Raw genomic sequence first — 18075 nt, forward strand, 5'->3', positions numbered from 1 at the left:
GGAGATTAAGACCATAATACCATAACATATAGGAACAGAGTTAGGCCATTTGGCCCATCGAGTCTGCTCTGCTATTTCATCATGGCTGACCCATTTTCCCTCCCAGCCCCAGCCTTCTCCTCATATCCCTTCATGCCCAATCAAGAATCTATCAACTTCTGCCTTAAATATACCCAATGGCCTGGCCTCCACAGCCGTCTGTGGCAAAGAATTCCACAGATTCACCACCCTCTGGCTAAAGGATTTCCTCCTCATCTCCGTTGTAAAGGGGCACCCCCTGTTCTGAGGCAGTCCCCTCTGGTCTATTGCGTCTCCACCATACTCTGCACATCCACTCTATCAAGGCGTTTCAATATCAGTAAGGGATGTTGTAGGAGAGAGTTATGGAGCAATACTCCACAGATGCGGCCTTTCGGCCCAACAAATCCATGCTGGTCACTGCCCACACAGTTAGTCCAAATTTCCAGCTTTTGGCCCATGTCCCTCTAAACCCCTCCACTCCATATACCTGTCGATGTACTTCTTAAGTGACACTATTGTAGTGGAATCGTCCACTTCCTCATTTTGTGTACCCACAACCCTCTGAGTGGAAAAGCTGACCCTCACATCATTTGGAATATTTCCCCTCCCCCCTAGATTTGGACTCCTCTACCCATTAGAACTTGAAATGTTCTTCCCACACTTCTTCCCTCACCACCATCCCAGGCCCCAGACAGTCCTTTCAGGTGAGGCACCACTTCACCTGCGAGTCAACTGGGGTGATATACTGTATCTGGTGCTCCCGATGTGGCCATTTATACATTGGGGAGACCCGCCGCAGACTGGGAGACCGTTTCGCCGAACACCGGCGCTCGGTCCTCCAGCAGTGGCGGGATCTCCCTGTGGCCACACACTTCAATTCCACAGACCACTCCCACTCCGACATGTCTGTCCATGGCCTCCTCTACCGTCAAGATGAGGCCACACGCAGGTCGATGGAGCAATACCTTATCTCCCGCCTAGGTAGCCTCCTTCCTGCCGGCATGAACATCCAACTCACAGACCTCCGTTGATACCCCTGCCCCCCCTTTACCCCATCCCTATCTATTATTTTAATCTGGTTCTCTTTCTCTCTCTTTTCCCCCCTCACTATAATCTCACCCCAGCCCTACCTTTCTTTCTCTTTTCCATAATTCTCCAGCCTATCACTTCCCAGCTCTCTACTTCATCCCTCCCCCCACTTCTTATCCCCCCTCGACCATCCCATGTTACTTCACTCCTGATGAAGGGTTTCGGCCCGAAACGTCGTCACTACCTCCTCCCATAGATGCTGTATGGCCTGCTGAGTTCTGCCAGCATTTTGTGTTTTTACTTAAAGATTTAAGATTGTTTATTGTCATTCAAGAGAACGTGACTTCCAAGAGGACCACAACCTTCTCGTAGGGTTTGGAAGCTTGCATATCTCAATGACCCAGAGAGCTATGTTGGCTGGAGTCAGACCCTACCCTTGTGTAGGGTCACCCTTGCCAAACAGGTCAAAGGGCAAAGGCCAGTCTGAGAGTGGTCCTCCATGTTTGTGGGTGCAGCTCAGGGCTAACAACCCTGACTGGTAAATAAAAATGTTACAGAAAGAAGCATCCTTCTACATCTGTGTGTGACAGTATGGATGAACAGAGATGGAAGACCTCCATTGCTGCCCTAAACGGGCAGAAACAAACATGAATACATGAGTGTAAAGGAGAACAAAATGATTGTTAATCTGGACCAATGCAGCAAAAAAAAATCACGAGCATACAACAAGTATACAATTAAAAAAACACAATAAGTATAAATATAAAAGGAATCCTATGAAACACCGTATGGCCATATGGAATATATACATACGATTAACTTGCACTGTCCGAACTGATTATGTGTACATTCAGTGACTCTTAGGTACATCAGAGAATGTGAATGCCATAGCAGTTAAAATCAATGAAAGGGTGGGAATATTCAGGCTAAGATGTCAATGGGTGTAGAATGAAATAGGGAAAACCATACTCTTCTTAAATAGAGAAACAGATTGCAGCATCTGAACTATCAACCACTCCCTCCTGTAACAATTCAGGGATGCTAATGTAGAAGTCACATTTGTGATGATCATTGTATTTTTGCAGACTAACTTAATTAGTAACTCAGAGGGGATGCAGGGAACACAAGAGATTGTGGAGATGCTGGAAATCCAGAGCAACGCACGTACAAAATGCGAGAGGAACTCCACTCCAGATGAAGGGCCTTGTCCCAAAGAGTCGACTGTTTTTCCCTCTCTGTAGACGGCACCATGTCGGATGTACAACTCTCCATCCTCTCTGGCCATAGGCACCCATACTAGCAAGTCAGTCTTTGTTTCTCCTCTAAGCCAATCCTTCTCTCTGCAGAGCTGGTCACGTGCACTTGCTCAGGTGTACAAGGGTTCAGCTAGTGGCTGCAGTGACGCTTTGGGAAAGGTTACTACTTTAGAAAAGGCTATCTTCAGACAAGTGGTTTGAGTCCCGTGGCTACCAGTAGCGTGCTTCCCCACTGGGTCAAGCCTGCGAGAGGGAGATCACCATTCGGGCCTGAGGAAATAGAACAGCACAGAGATGCGCATTACCAGAGACCCAGGTTCAATCCTGACCTCGGGTGCTGACTGTGTGGAGTTTGCATGTTCTCCCTGAGACGGTGGGGGGGGGGGGGGTCTCCCCTGAGTGTTTCGGTTTCTTCCCATATCACAAAGGTCTATAGGCTGGTAGATTAATTGGCCTCTGTAAGTTAGACCTAGTTTGTAAAGTGAGTGGCAGAGTTAGTGAGAAGGTTGGAGGAACTGAACAAGACACACTCAGGATCAATACAAATGGATGGCTGATGGTTAGCATGGAATGGTTGGGCCAAAGGGCCTGTTTCTATCCTGTATCTCTCCAGAACCATCTCTCAATTACCATCCTCCTCTGGCACATCCACTCACATACACTCTTTCATTTAATCAAAATTAAGTGATCGGGGTTGGGGAACGAAGAGACATATCGACTTTACAGAGTTTACAGAAGTCTGGGATGTGAATGAAACATTTGTTCCTGAAGCATGTGTAGGAAGTGAAGGAGGCAAATTCTGCCGAGCAAAGTCTCGGAAGTAGGAGTGTGAATTGAAGGATCAACACCGGCCACAGGGCTGAGGGGCACCCCTCTAACTCCCACAGCAGTGACCGCTGTCCACCCAAGATAACAGGTTTAACATCTCCTTCATGAAGAACCTCTAAATCATGGCTCTGTCAGAGAGTGTGTGCTGAATTCCCTAAAGTGCCACTTGAACTCAGGGAGACGATTGCCCCCCCTGAAACGGTGGGACCTGACAACGTACCCGGTCAGGTGCTAAGAGGCTGTGCAGTCGTCCAGCAGATGCTCTCACAGATGTCTGTAACATCTCCCTGAAACCATCCACCAACCCTGCGTTCTTCAAGGCCGCCACCATCAGTGTTCAAGGGGCCGATGGTAACCTGATTTAATGAATGTCCAGAGGCACTCACCCCAGTAATAATGCTGGTCATGAACTGTATTAAATCCTGCCTTTCTACCACAATGGACCCCTACCAATCTGCATATCTCTCAAGTCAGTCCACTGATGATGTAATGGGCTCAGTCCTGTCCCACCTGGAGAATGGTGTCAGAATGCTGTTCATCTGCTTCAGTTCGATCATTCCTCAGAAGCTGGTGGGTAAACCGTCCTTGTTGGGTCTCAGCACCTCCCTCCGTAACTAGATCTTAGATGTCGTTGTGGAAAGACCGCAGACAGCCCACATTGATCACAGTGAACACCGGCAATCCCCCACCCCCCCCCCCCCCCCCCCCCGGGTCTGCGTGCTCAGCCCGCTGCCAACGCACGACCATGCTGCTAGTTCCGGCTGTTACCGCAGGGTTAAGTTTGCTGGTGACACGACAGTGACTGGCCTCATCAGCGACAGTGACAAGTCGGAGTACAGAGAGGAACTTGTGCAGGCACGACAGCCTGAGTCTCAACGTGGACGGGACCAGAGAGATGACTGTGGACTCCGGCCTGTCCATTTCCTCTCCGCATATACATGGCTGCTCCGCGGAGAGAGTCAGGAACACCAAGTTTCTTGGATGATCTCGGCTGGTCCCTCAACACCACCTCTTCAGTTCAGAAAGCACAGCAGCACGACCACCTCCTCAGGAGACCGAGATGAGCAAGGCTCCCTGCCCCCATTCTAACCAGAGCACCATCGGGTGTCCCACCGCCTGGTATGGGCACCTGATCACTAGACCCTGCAATGGTTTGTGAGGACTGCTGAGAGAACCATCAGCTCTCTCCCACCCCTACCTCCTATCTAGGACATACTCCAGAAGGACTGCCCTCACAGAGTCCTAGGCCCTGCCGGAATCCTGTCCCATCCATCCCGCAGGCTCTTTGACCTCAGAAGGTAATGTATATAAAGAACAAGGGCTGTTAAGCTGGGTAACAGCTTCCTCCCCAGGCTGTGAGACCAGATCACTCTGCTGCCTCCTGGTACACATTATTATGACAGCACCATAAACATTACGCAGCTGTATGTTTAACTATACATCGTACGTGCACTTTATGTAACTCATGCATCTACAGAATTCTATAAAACTATTTGTTAATATTATTTTATGTGCTGTGTGTGATATACGTAGTGTGTTTTGCACATTGGTCCCAAAGGGACAGCGTTTCATTTAGCGGTGTACGTATGTACGGTTGAGTGACAGTAAACTTGAAATTGAACTTGAACCACAGAGCAAAAGTTGAGACTGAACGTTACCTATTCCAGTTAAATCGATGTAGCAGGCAGAGGTAGCGGAAGGTAACGTGTCTCCTCCATCTTTGCAGTTGCTTCCGTACCTACAGACCAACCTGACTGGGTTCAGGCAGTTGGAGATTCTGAATTTCCGCAACGGCAGCATCATTGTGAACAGCAAAATGAAGTTTGCCAAGTCTGTTCCGTACAACATTACCCGGGCTGTCTACTGTGTCTTGGAGGACTTCTGTAACGCAGTGGCCCAGAGGAATAATCTGGAAATTGACCGATATTCCCTTGACGTGGAGCCAGGTAAATGAGCAGCGTCTCCTTGTCTGTGTTGACAGTTCGATAAAAGCTGCAGGCAGCTCCAGTGCATTTTTGTGTAAGTATTAGTGAGTTTTATGGCAGGTGGATTCTGTTGCTTTGAGTTCCTTCTAACTAGTTCAATGGTGGGTGTCACATAGTTTTGGGGAAACTGTTCAAGAAGGTCAATTGAGTGTGAACTTGGGCCTATTTGAGGCTGTAATCAAATTTCAATAACGACTTCAGTAGTGTTTTTGTCTCCAAATGCATTTCCATTGCAGGAAGATATCAAGCAGGATAATTCCCTGTAGTAGGCATGCTAACTGCAAAAATTGATATGGAAGCTAAAAGAAATTAAGATTAAGCTCCAGGGCATGCAGAAGGAAAATGACTCGGGCATTAAATAAATAGTATAAAAAATGTATAAGTAAATCAGTTAAGCATCGATGGTTCATGAAATGAAGGTTCCATTTGCTTTCTAGTTGGCTTGGGAAAGATTGTAAATGGTGTGGGTGTGGGTTATTGGAGCAGGGACGTCACATGATGAAGTGCCCAGGGATACGTCCAATCTGTGCGGCACTGTCTGGTTAGGGCCCTGGTAAGGTGAGCTATCGGCAAAAGTCTGACTTCCGCTTGGATGTTAAAATCATTCAGATCAATCTGGAATCTTGTTTCAGCTGACCAAGCCGATGCGTGCAAGTTCCAGGCTTGTGATGAGTACTCTGAGTGTCAAGTCAACAAACTAACCAAAGAGGCCCAGTGTGTATGCTATCCTGGTTATATCAGCGTGGATGGACTACCCTGCCAGAGCGTCTGCAGCCTCAGACCAAACTATTGCCTCAACAACGGCAGATGTGAGATAGATCCGGAGAAGGGAGCTGTTTGCAGGTTTGTAATTCGGTAGGAGATGTGCGTATAGGGGTGAGTCCCAACTGCAGAAAATGGTCCTTTCTATTTGTGGCATCCAGTAATCTCTCTGTACTGTTTCTTCACATTCAATCAAAAAATTTACCAAAATAAAGTGGGTCACTTAAGATTATTCTGGGCAGGAGATGTTGCTTCTTAGGCAACCTGGTTTACTCTCTCATGACTGATACTGGGAATGTTATAATGGACGTGTTCTTCCAGTGCAACTAGTCATCACACCCGACTGGCTCTTTCAATCATGTTGAAAAATTATAGACAGGTCAAACATAAGACCGTAAGGTAAAGGAGCAGAATTAGGCCATTTGGCCCATCGAGTCTGCTCCACCATTCCATCATGGCTGATCTGTCTCCCTCTCAGTCCCAATCTCCCACCTTTTCCCCTTATCCATTCATATCCGAAATAATCAAGAACCCATCAACCTCTGCTTTAAATATACCCAATGACTTGTCCTCCACAGTCGCCTGTGGCAACGGATTCCACAGATTCACCGCCTTCTGGCTGAAGAAATTCCTCCTCATCTGAACTGGATTGAATTGACTTTACTACTTATATCCTTCACATACACGAGGAGTAAAAGTCTTTACGTTATGTCTCCATCTAAATGTGCAATGTGCAATTTATAAAAAATGGTATGTATAACAGGATAGTCAATATAACACATAAGCATCCTTCTTCTCCAGTTGTGTAAGGACGGTATGTAGAGCTGTGGCTATTGCGCCATCTGTTGATCATTTGTGTCAGTAGGCAAATTGTAGGGGGGCCAGTCCTTGTTCTCTGTTCTAAATGGATGCCCTCTATTCTGAGGCTGTCCCCTCTGGCCTTAGACTCCTCCACCACATGTTCCTCAATTTTCTATCATTCCTTTTAGATCTTTTCATTTGAACACAGTCCAAGTCTATTCAAGTCCTGAATGTCTGTCCAGTCCAACTGAGCAGCCAAAATAAAACCTGGACAGGAAGCAAAAGGAACTTGGACCTCCAAGAGCAAACCATTCCCTAAACTCTGACATTGAATGAGTCTCACCAACAGCCTGTACTGTCTTTTCGGCTGCAAATGTAGAGACACTTCCCACTTCCTGCACCATTATCAGTGCCTATGTTTGATGACCTTATGAAAAGTGTTGCATATATACACAGTGGCCACTTCATTAGGTACATCTGTTCATTAATGCAAATATCTAATCAGCTAATCAAGTGGCAGCAACTCAAAGCATACAGACACTGTCAAGCATTGTTGTTCAGAGCAAGTATCAGAATGGGGAAAAGATGTGATCTCAGTGACTTTGACTGTGGAATGCCAGGCAGGGTGGTTTGAGTATCTCAGAAACTGCTGATCTCCTGGGATTTTTGTGGACTACAGTCTCTAGGGTTTACAGAGAATGATGTGAAATATGTGAAAACATCCAGTGAGCGGTAGTTCAGAGGGTGAAAATGCCTGAGTGATGAAACAAGTCAGATGGAAGTGGTTCAAGGTGACAGCGACTGAAATAACCACACGCTACAACAGTGGCGCGCAGAGGAGCGTCTCTGAATGCACAGTCTGTCGAGCCTTGAAGTGGCTGGGCAGCAGCAGCAGAAGATCGTGAACAAACACTCAGTGGCCAGTTTGTCAGGAGATGTAGGCACGGAGTGTCTATCTCCATTGTTTAAGACAGGCAAGGAAAGAGAGGACGAGAGGATGAAATAGAAATAAATCAGTCTAACTGCTGCTGTGGGAGTGGGCACTGAGCGGAGACGTTGAAGTCATGGAATTGTAAAGTGTGCTCCCTGTCCGTTCCAGGAAAATGATGACTGCCCAGAGGTTTGAATCACGACTGAGAAATTTGAGCTGGGGGACGACTGTGTGGGTTGAAATAGATGAAATAATTGAGAGGCATTAAGTACTGCGAGACCAATTAATGTAGACCTGTTCACTTCACAGAGAGATCAATGAACAGAGTGGCATGGATTTAAAGTAAGTATTAGAAGGGAAATGAAGAAATACTTCCTTCAATCAGAAGTTGGCAGTGGAATGCTACTTCTTCCCTGAAAGGGTATTCAAGACAACAACCCTCACCACATGTAACCAGATGTGGACAAGGGGGCAGAGAGGTTATAGTATGAGCATAATGAGCGCCTCTAGAGTCCTGTTCCTAACCAAAGTAACTAACCATGGAGCAGCAGTATTTAATGTCATATTAGCTGCAGGACTTATACGTGTCCAGGACAAAGAAGCAGTCAGGAAAAAGAATTGTGGAGAGCACCCACCCTGCAAACTGCCTTTTCCAAAAAGCCCCCTTCTGGAAAGCGCTGTAGAGCTTTTACAACAAAAACTTCACACCCTCTTAAAACTTTCTTCCCCCAGGCAGTTAATCTGATCAACCATTCTGGTTAGCCCCATCCCCTCTGTCCATTATCACAGCACAGCACTGTCAGCAATTGGAACCACTTTTTATAATGCTGTTCATATTGTAAACACGTGCTGGTAACATAGAAAACCTACAGCACAATACAGGCCCTTCGGCCCACAATGCTGTGCCGAACATGTCCTTACCTTAGAAATTACCTCGGGTTACCTATTGCCCTCTGGTTTTCTAAGCTCCATGTACCTATCCAGGAGTCTCTTAAAAGACCCTATCATACCGCCTCCACCACCATTGCCGACAGCCCATTCCACGTACTCACCACTCTCTGTGTAAAAAACTTACCCCTGACATCTCCTCTGTACCTACTTCCAAGCACCTTAAAACTGTGCCCTCTCATGCTAGCCATTTCAGCCCTGGGGAAAAAAGCCTCTGACTATCCACATGATCAATGCCTCTCATCATCTTCTACACCTCTATCAGGTCACCTCTCATCCTCTGTTGCCCCAAGGAGAAAAGGGCAAGTTCACTCAGCCTATTCTCATAAGGCATGCTCCCCAATCCAGGCAACATCCTTGTAAATCTCCTCTGCACCCTTTCTATAGTTTCCACATCCTTCCTGTAGTGAGGTATTTATGCAAATTTTATTCACTATCTGTACTTTAACCCGTAACTTCATATTTTATATAATTATTTTATTTGTTGAATATGTTGTATATTGTGTCCTGACCAACTCACCACAGCAAATTTCAAATACATGTAAATGTATATGGCAGGTCGAGTTGACCCTCGACCCTTGATCCTTGAGAGGAATGTTGGGAAATTATCGATGCTGTTTCCAAAAAGAATCCGATAATTTCCTGCCTGAAGAATGGATGGTTTAAAGCAAGAGATTGGATGGGCAGCTGAAAAAGATGCACTAGAATGTGTAGAAAGTGTCAAAAACCTTGATCATTCATTTGTAGTCGACTGTTAGCGCAGCACAGTGGACAGCAGTATATGTGGCTCTGCCTGGTTATGGAGATTGATGGTGAAGTAAGACGTAAAAAGGAGCACAGAAGCAGTGATGAATTTCATGGGCAGCGCCGTGGCAGGAAGATTTCAAACTAAGCAATGCAGTGGTAATCCATCCTGGTCAAAAGGAAAGTTAGACTCGAGTACTAATTAGAAGGCAAAATGTCAGAAATAGTGGAGGACCAAATGGAATCAGAGATCAGACACATTGATCAACTATGAATTGCTCAGAGCATAAAACTCAATATCCCTATTAGAATATGGTCTATTTTGTCTGAAGTGTGATAGGTGGATTTACTGCAAGTAAGCAAGATCGCAGCCCAATTGTACATGGAGTTGTGTGTTTACTCGCGGTGCTGTGCCTTGTAAACAGGACTGATAGGGGAGAGCAATGCAGACTGACCAGACTGTTAACAGAGACTTAATGGTTAAACCACGAAGACAGGGTACATCAACTCTCAAAATGAGGGGTCTCGACCCAAATCTTTTCCACCGATGCGGCCTGGCCTGCTGAGTTCCTCCAGCTTTTTATGTGTGTTTCATCGATTCTGATTGGATTCGTGGAGAGTGAGGAGGGGATTTGATTGATATAAGATCACAAGATGCAGGAGAAGAGTTAGGCCTATTGGGCCTGCTCCACCATTGCAGCATGGCTGACTTATCATCTCTCTCAACCCCCTTCTCTTACCTACTCCCTGTAACCTTTGATGCCCACAATAATCAAGAGCCTATCAAACACTGCTTTAATTCCACAAATTCGATGCCATATGGCTAAAAAAATTCCTCCTCATCTCTGTTCTGAAGGAACATCCTTGTGTGCCCTCCAGTCCAAGACTCACCCACTATAGGAAACATCGTCTCTGTTTTTACTCTATCTAGGCCTTTCAATATTCTGTAGGTTTCAATGAGATCCACCCTCCCCCCAACCCCCCAACCAATTCTTCTAAACTCCAGTGAGTTCTGGCCTAGATGCTGCGCAAAAGTTAACCCTTTCATTCCTGGAATGTTTCTTGTGAACCTCCTCTAGACCCTCTCAAATGCCAGCACATCTTTTCCTAGATAAGGAGCCCAAAACTGCAGACAATACTCCAGGTGTAGCCTGGCCAAAAGCCTTGTAAAGCTTCAGCACCACAGTCTTGCTTGTGCATTCTAGTAATCTTGAAGTGAATGTTAACGTTGCATTTACCTTCCTTACTACCGACTCAACCAGCAGCCAACTAAATTAGGCCCCCTTCATCTCACTCTTTGCCTCTTGCCTTCTATCCCTGCCAGGATCTTTCCTATAATACCACGGGGTCTTAACTGGTTATGCAGCCTCAAATCTTGTCAAAGATCTTCTGAAAATCCAAATAAACAGCATCTACTGACTCCTTTTTCTACCTACCTGTTATTTCCCCAAAGACTTCCAACAGATCTGTCAGGCAAGATTTTCCCAAAAGGAAACCATGCAGACTTTGATCTAATTTACCATTTGCCTTCAGGTACCCAAAACCCACATCATCCTTCAAAATGGACTCCCAACATTTTCCCAGCTGCTGAAGTCAGACTAAGTGGCCTATAATTTCCTTTCTTCTGTCTTTCTCCTTCCTTCAATTTTCCAGTTGTCCAGGACCATTCCAGATTCTAGTGATTCCTGAAAGATTATTACCCTAATGCCTCCATAATCTCTTCAGCTATCTCTTTCTGCACCCTGGGGTGTAGTCCATCAGGTCCAGGTGACTTATCTACCTTCAGACCTTTCTGCACCCTGGGGTGTAGTCCATCTGGTCCAGGTGACTTATCTACCTTCAGACCTTTCATCTTCAGAACTTATTTTCCAGATAGTAAAATAAATTTATACGAACGGCAGAAGAAACACTTCTCCCCGGTGATGAAGTTTTGGATGAGGAGTTATGGCCTTAAACCAATGGCGGGTCACTCGGGAGAACTGCAATTCAATTGGAAACAAGGTGAGAGAGTGGACACCTGATTGGATGAGGACTAACCAATCAGGAAGGATGGACGACAGGACTAGACATGTCCAGGCATCATCTCTGATGAAGCTGGCGGTGTTTGTCATTGAAATGTTGGTTACAATCGATATCTGTACCCCTGTACTCGGCTGGAAGCTGGAGAAGAGATTATTCATCGTAATACACGGGAAAAGCACTAGCTGTTTTTTCAACTCCCTAGACACTTTAATCTGCTTCGGTCTGTCTCTTCTTGCTGATCTCAGTTTCATTAGCGGTATGGATTCTGGTTCAGTCGAATCTCAATCAGCAGAAAGCATGCTCAGAGTTCTGATGAGTGAGTGGATTAGATATGAGAAGTGACGGGGGCAGAGAGGGAGGGAAAGGGCACTGAGAGCGGTAGGTGATAATCTAGTATGGTTTGTCATTCTCTAAAGTAGAGAAAGGGGACACGCCAATTAACAGTCAATATATATGGCCAAGACCCTTCATCAGCAGGGGAGCAGAAACCAGAACAGGGGGAAGAGGAAGGAGTTCAAAACTGGCAAGTGATAGGTGAGACCAGGTGAGGAGGTAAGTGGGGGGGCAGGGGGTTGAAGAAGAAGCTGGGAGGTGATAGTTGGAAGAGGTAAGGGGCTGAAGAAGGAATCTGATAGGAGAGGAGAGGGGACCGTGGGAGAAGGGGAACCAGAGGAAGGTGATGGGCAGGAGAGGAGAAGAGAAGGGTGAGAGGGGAGTCAAAATGGGTAATAGAAGAGCAGAGAAGGGTGTGGAGTGAGTAATTATAGAGAAGTTGATGTTCAAGCCATCAGGCTGGGCACTACCTTGATGGAATATGAGGTGTTCTCACCTGAGTTTGGCCTCTTCATAGCAGCAGAGGAGGCGATGGAGAAATATGTCAGAATGGGAATGGGAAGTCAAATTGAAGTGGGTAGCCACTGGGAGATCCAGGCATTTTTGTGACTAATAGAGCGATGAAGTGGTCCACCGACTTGCATCAAGTCTCACCAATGGAATCCCTCTAAATGAGAGGCTGGAGGAACAGCTAGAAATGTAAAGTCTATTCATGAATTATCAGCACTGATTTGGAAAGGGAAGATCTTGCTTGATTGATCTTGTTGAATGTTTTGGGAGAGGTTCGAAGTGAATTTACTATCGAAGTATGTATACGTCACCATATACAACCCTGAGGTTCATTTTCTTGCAGGCACTCACAGTAGAACAAAGAATTACAATAGACTCAAAGGAAAATACACACAGAAACTGTCAAATGGCCAATGTGCAAAAGAAGACAAACTCTGCAAATATTAATTAATTAATAATATTGAGAACATGAACTGTAGAGTCCTTGAAAGTGAGTCCATACGTTGTGGAATCAGTTTAGTGTTGAGGCGAGTGCAGTTGTCCACACTGGTTCGGGAAGCTGATGGTTGAGGGGTACCACAGCCTGGTAGTGTGGGACGCAAGTCTCCTGTGCCTGCTTCCCAATGGCAGCATAGTCTGGATGGTGGGCATCCTTGATGATGGATGCTGCATTCTTGCAACAGCGCTCCTTGTAGCTGTGTAAAATGGTGGGGAGGGACGGACTAGGCGGTATTCACCACTTTTTGTAGGATTTTCTGTGCCGAACCGAGCGGCAAATAATGCTGTACCTGCCCTATCAGATTATTGCAGCAGGACTTTTATAACTTGCATGGACACCATGGTAGTGCAGCATTTGGCACGATGCTATTACAGTCAGTGCGTTGGGGTTCAAAGTTCAATTCTGGCATTCTCTGTAAGCAAGCTTGCACATTCTTTCCCATGAGCACGTGGGTTTCCTCCCACAGCCCAAAGTCAGTAGGTTAATTGGTCTTTGTAAATTATCCTGTGATTAGGCTAGGGTTAAACTGGTGGATAGCTGGTCACTTGGCTTGAAGTACAAATAAAATAAACCCTGAATAATGGGCAAATAATCAGCAGATGAGAGTCAACACGGACAAATGAGAGGTCAGGACAAATATGAAGGTAGACTAGAGGGACGGTGTGATCTCAAAATGACTGATTACTGAAAAGTGTGTCATATAATGGCCACAGCCTTTGGGTTTGTTTCTAGAGGGGGAGAAGCGCAATGTAAAGAAGTGATGTTAAATCTATACCCTAGCTCAGTCAGTGTGGTGGGAATAGTGATCACCATATGATTCCAGGAACGAAAGGGTTAAAGTACGGGGAGTGTTTGATGGCTCTGGGCCTGTACTCGCTGGAATTCAGAAGAATGAGAAGAGACCTCATTGAAACCTATCCAATATTGAAAGACCTAGATAGAGTGAATGTGGAGAGGATGTCTGTTATCATGGGGAAGTCTAGGACCAGAGGGCGCAGCCTCAGAATACAACAGATACATATTGAGGAAAATTTTCTTTAACCAGAGGGTGGTGGAATCCATTACCACAGACAGCTGTGGTGACCAACTCATTGGGTATATTTAAAGCAGAGGTTTGTAGGTTATTGATTAGTAAGAGTGATAGTCATAGAGAAACAGGCCCTTCAGCTCATTTAGTCCATGGCAAACCATTTAAAACACCTAATCTCATCGACCTGCACCCGGACCATAGTCCTCTATACCCCTCCCATCCACGTACCTATCAAAATTTCTCTTAAACACTGAAATTGGGCTTGGATGCACCACTTGCGCTGACAGCTCGTTCCACACTCCCATGACCCTCTGAGTGAAGAAATATTCCCTTGCATTCCCCTTAAGCTTCTCACTTTTCACCCTTAACACATGACATCTAGTTGTAGTCCCACCCAATCTCAGTGGAAAAAGCCTGCTTGCATTTACCCTATCTATACCCCTCATAATTTTGTATACCTCTATCAAATATCTCAATCTTCTACATTCCAAGGAATAAAGTCCTAACCGATTCAATCTTTCTTATAACTCAGGTCCTCCAGACCCAGCAACATCCTTGAAAATTTTCTCTATATTCTTTCAACCTTATTTACATCTTTCCTTCAGTAGTTGACCAAAACTGCACACGATACCCCAGATTAGGCCTCACCAGTGCCTTATCCAATTTCAACATAACATCCCATCTCCTAAACTCAGTACTTTGATTTATGAAAGCCAAAGTGCCAAAAGCTTTCTTTACGACCTGTGACGCCACTTTCAATGAATTATGAATTCCCAGGTCCCTGTGTTCCACCGCACTCCTCAGTGCCCAACCGTTCACTGTGTGAGACCTAACCAGGGTGGTCCTACCAAAGTGCAACACCTCACACTTGTCAGCATCCTTGTAAATTTTCTCTGTACTCTTTCAACCTTGTTTACATCTTTCCTGGAAGTAGGTAACCTGAACTGTGTACAATACCCCAGATGAGCCTCATCAATGTCTTATACAATTTCAGCATAACATCCCATTACAGGCAGGAGAATGGGACTGAGAGGGATAATAAATTAACCATGATGGAATGGCAGAACAGACTCAATGGGGCAAATGGTCTAATTCTGCTCCTTTGTCTTATGCCTTAGGGTCTTAAATTATAAAAGGATATAAAGTCTCTAAGGGGATGCCGAGAAGATTTATAAGGATGATAATGGACATGTCAGGGAGTACATATGAGGAAAGAATAAACAGACAGGTTCAGTGTGCCTTTGGCTGATGGGTGACCAGTCAAGGTCTTTAAATAGACACCAGACAGAGAGAACAATTGCTAAAGCAGAACCAGACACTACCTGTGAAAGACGGTCACCGAGTATCCAGCAGAGTTTTCAGAAGAAATGGTGCTATCAACAGAGAGGTGAAAGCTAGGACTTGTTGATGCACCATCAATAACTCACTCTGAGACGTAAAGGCGAGGTATCGGCTTTTATTGACTGGAAGAAGGAACAAGCAGTGATTGACCACCATACTACATCCTGGAGACAGAGAGGCCGGGCTCAGACCTCAATCGCCTTTATACCGGGGTCTGTGGGAAGAGCCACAGGAGCAGTCAGCAGGGGGCGTGTCCAGACAGGTATATGTAGTTCACCACACTTGTGCTCCACCCCTGCCAACGTGTGGTTTGGTTGGTTTCTATTTATTGAAGGAAACAGCTGAGTAAGTGGAGAAGAGGATAGAGGCAGCTAGCTGTCAAAAGGACAGGTGTAGCTGACCGGGCTGAATGAACTTCTCCTGCTGAACCGTGTCTACGCCCACCTGGACAAGCTGGCGAGCACTGTGAGGATCATGTTTTTTGACTTTTTCAGTGCGTTCAACACCATCCGCCCTGCTCTGCTGGGTGAGAAGCTGACAGTGATGCAGGTGGATGCTTCCCTGGTGTCATGGATTATTGATTACCTGACTGGCAGACCACAGTACGTGCGCTTGCAACACTGTGTGTCAGACAGAGTGGTCAGCAGCACTGGGGCACCACAGGGGACTGTCCTGTCTCCCTTTCTCTTCACCATCTGCACCTCAGACTTCAACTACAACACAGAGTCTTGCCATCTTCAGAAGTTTTCTGATGACTCTGCCATAGTTGGATGCATCAGCAGGGGAGATGAGGCTGAGTACAGGGCTACAGTGGGAAACTTTGTCACGTGGTGCGAGCAGAATCATCTGCAGCTTAATGTGAAAAAGACTAAGGAGCTGGTGGTAGACCTGAGGAGGGTTAAGGCACCAGTGACCCCTGTTTCCATCCAAGGGGTCAGTGTGGACATGGTGGAGGATTACAAATACCTGGGGATACGAATGGACAATAAACTAGACTGGTCAAAGAACACTGAGGCTGTCTACAAGAAAGGTCAGAGCCGTCTCTATTTCCTGAGGAGACTGAGGTCCTTTAACATCTGCCGGACGATGCTGAGGATGTTCTACGAGTCTGTGGTGGCCAGTGCTATCATGTTTGCTGTTGTGTGCTGGGGCAGCAGGCTGAGGGTAGCAGACACCAACAGAATCAACAAACTCATTCATAAGGCCAGTGATGTTGTTGGGGTGGAACTGGACTCTCTGACAGTGGTGTCTGAAAAGAGGATGCTGTCCAAGTTGCATGCCATCTTGGACAATGTCTCCCTTTTAGGACCGAGATGAGGAAAAACTTCTTCATACAGAGAGCGGTGAATCTGTGGAATTCTCTGCCACAGGAAACAGTTGAGGCCGGTTCATTGGCTATATTTAAGAGGAAGTTAGATATGGCCCTTGTGGCTAAAGGGATCAGGGGGTATGGAGAGAAAGCAGGTACAGGGTTCTGAGTTGCCATGATCATACTGAATGGCGGTGCAGGCTCAAAAGGCCAAATATCCTACTCCTGCACCTATTTTCTATGTTTCTATGTTTTTTTCTATCCACTCCATAATGTACTGGTTAGGCACAGGAGTACATTCAGCCAGAAACTCATTCCACCGAGATGTAACACTGAGCATCATAGGAAGTTATTCCTGCCTGTGGCCATCAAACTTTACAACTCCTCCCTCGGAGTGTCAGACACCCTGAGCCAATAGGCTGGTCCTGGACTTTATTTCCACTTGGCATGATTAACTTATTATTATTTATGGCTTTATATTGCTATATTTCTTCACTATTCTTGGTTGGTGCAGCTGTAACGAAACCCAATTTCCCTCGGGATCAATAAATTATGTCTGTCTGTCTGTGCTCCATACTTCATGCATCTTACCTTGTATTCTTGGCACTTCATTTCATTCATAGACCATCAGGGTTTCTCATTTGATGGGTGACACAGGGCAGTGGAAGTCCACGTTCTTTTACTTCTTTATCTCACAGGAGTGTCCTCGGTGCCTGCTGCCCAGGATAAGTCCCAGCTCCCACTCCTGTTCTGTTGCTGAAGCCATGTCCGAGAGGTTTGGTTGCCTTTTGATGCGTCAAACACAATTTCCTCACTCACCACCCTTTACTTCTCGCGTCTGTTATATATACGCGCAAAGCGAGAACGACAACGGGGCAGTAGGATTAAACGTTATTTGCTGAGTCATGTCAGCCGCTGTACCCACTGGGTAAGTTACAAACCAGGTTCCCTGAGACTGAAAGCCTGTGGCAGAAGGGAGAGCCCTCCACAAACAGGAGGTCCGGCTGATTCACCGTGCGTTCGGTTGGCTATGTGCGCACTTGCCGCATTCTCGCCATCAATCCGGTACAGTTCGTCCCGCTACCGTCTATCCAAGGCATCCGGATTCCAGACGGAAGAGGGTCTTCAGGCAGCAGTCCCTGCTCTCAGAATACAGGGAAGGAGACCTCACTTGTTGGATCAGCCCCGTTTCCTCCCTGCGTCTTCCACTGCCAAAGCCACCGCCTCTAACCCAGCACTGAGGAGTGCAATAGAACGGAGGGATCTGGAATACAGATCCATAATTCATTGAAAGTAGATAGGGTCATAACGAGAGCTTTTAGCGTTTTGGTCTACATTAGTGTTGAATATGGGAGTTGGGAGTTAGGCACTTGTGAGGCCTAATTTGGAGTATTGTGTGCTGTTCTGGTCATCTACTGACTGAAAAGAGCACGGAGAAAGTTTACAAGGATGTTGTCGGGACTGGAGGACCCGAGTTATAAGGAAAGGTTTAATAGGCTCGGACTTTATTCCCTGGAGCACAGGAGAATGAGAGGAAATTTGACAGAGGTATACAAAGTTAAGAGGGGTAATAGGGTAAATACAGGCAGGATTTTTCCACTGCGGTTGAGCGAAACTAGAACTAGAGGTCATGGGTTAAGTGTGAAGGTGGAATGTTTAAGGGTAGGTAACCTGAGAGGGAGCTTCTTCACTCAGACTCTGGAACGAGCTGCCAGCGGATGTGGTA

General features: G+C 46.1%; 1 protein-coding gene across 4 annotated transcripts in view; it reads left to right on the plus strand.

Moving 5' to 3' along the window:
- Positions 1-18075, plus strand: part of LOC140730808 (interphotoreceptor matrix proteoglycan 1-like) — a 116182-nt gene that overhangs the window by 86156 nt on the left and 11951 nt on the right. For all 4 annotated transcript variants that reach the window (XM_073051726.1, XM_073051725.1, XM_073051727.1 and 1 more), the window contains exons 13-14: positions 4861-5080; positions 5752-5962. In XM_073051726.1, the coding sequence (XP_072907827.1) occupies positions 4861-5080; positions 5752-5962 (431 nt within the window). The remainder of the gene's footprint in view (positions 1-4860; positions 5081-5751; positions 5963-18075) is intronic.

The sequence above is a fragment of the Hemitrygon akajei genome, chromosome 7, assembly GCF_048418815.1.
Source record: "Hemitrygon akajei chromosome 7, sHemAka1.3, whole genome shotgun sequence".
In the NCBI taxonomy this organism is placed as follows: Eukaryota; Metazoa; Chordata; class Chondrichthyes; order Myliobatiformes; family Dasyatidae; genus Hemitrygon; species Hemitrygon akajei.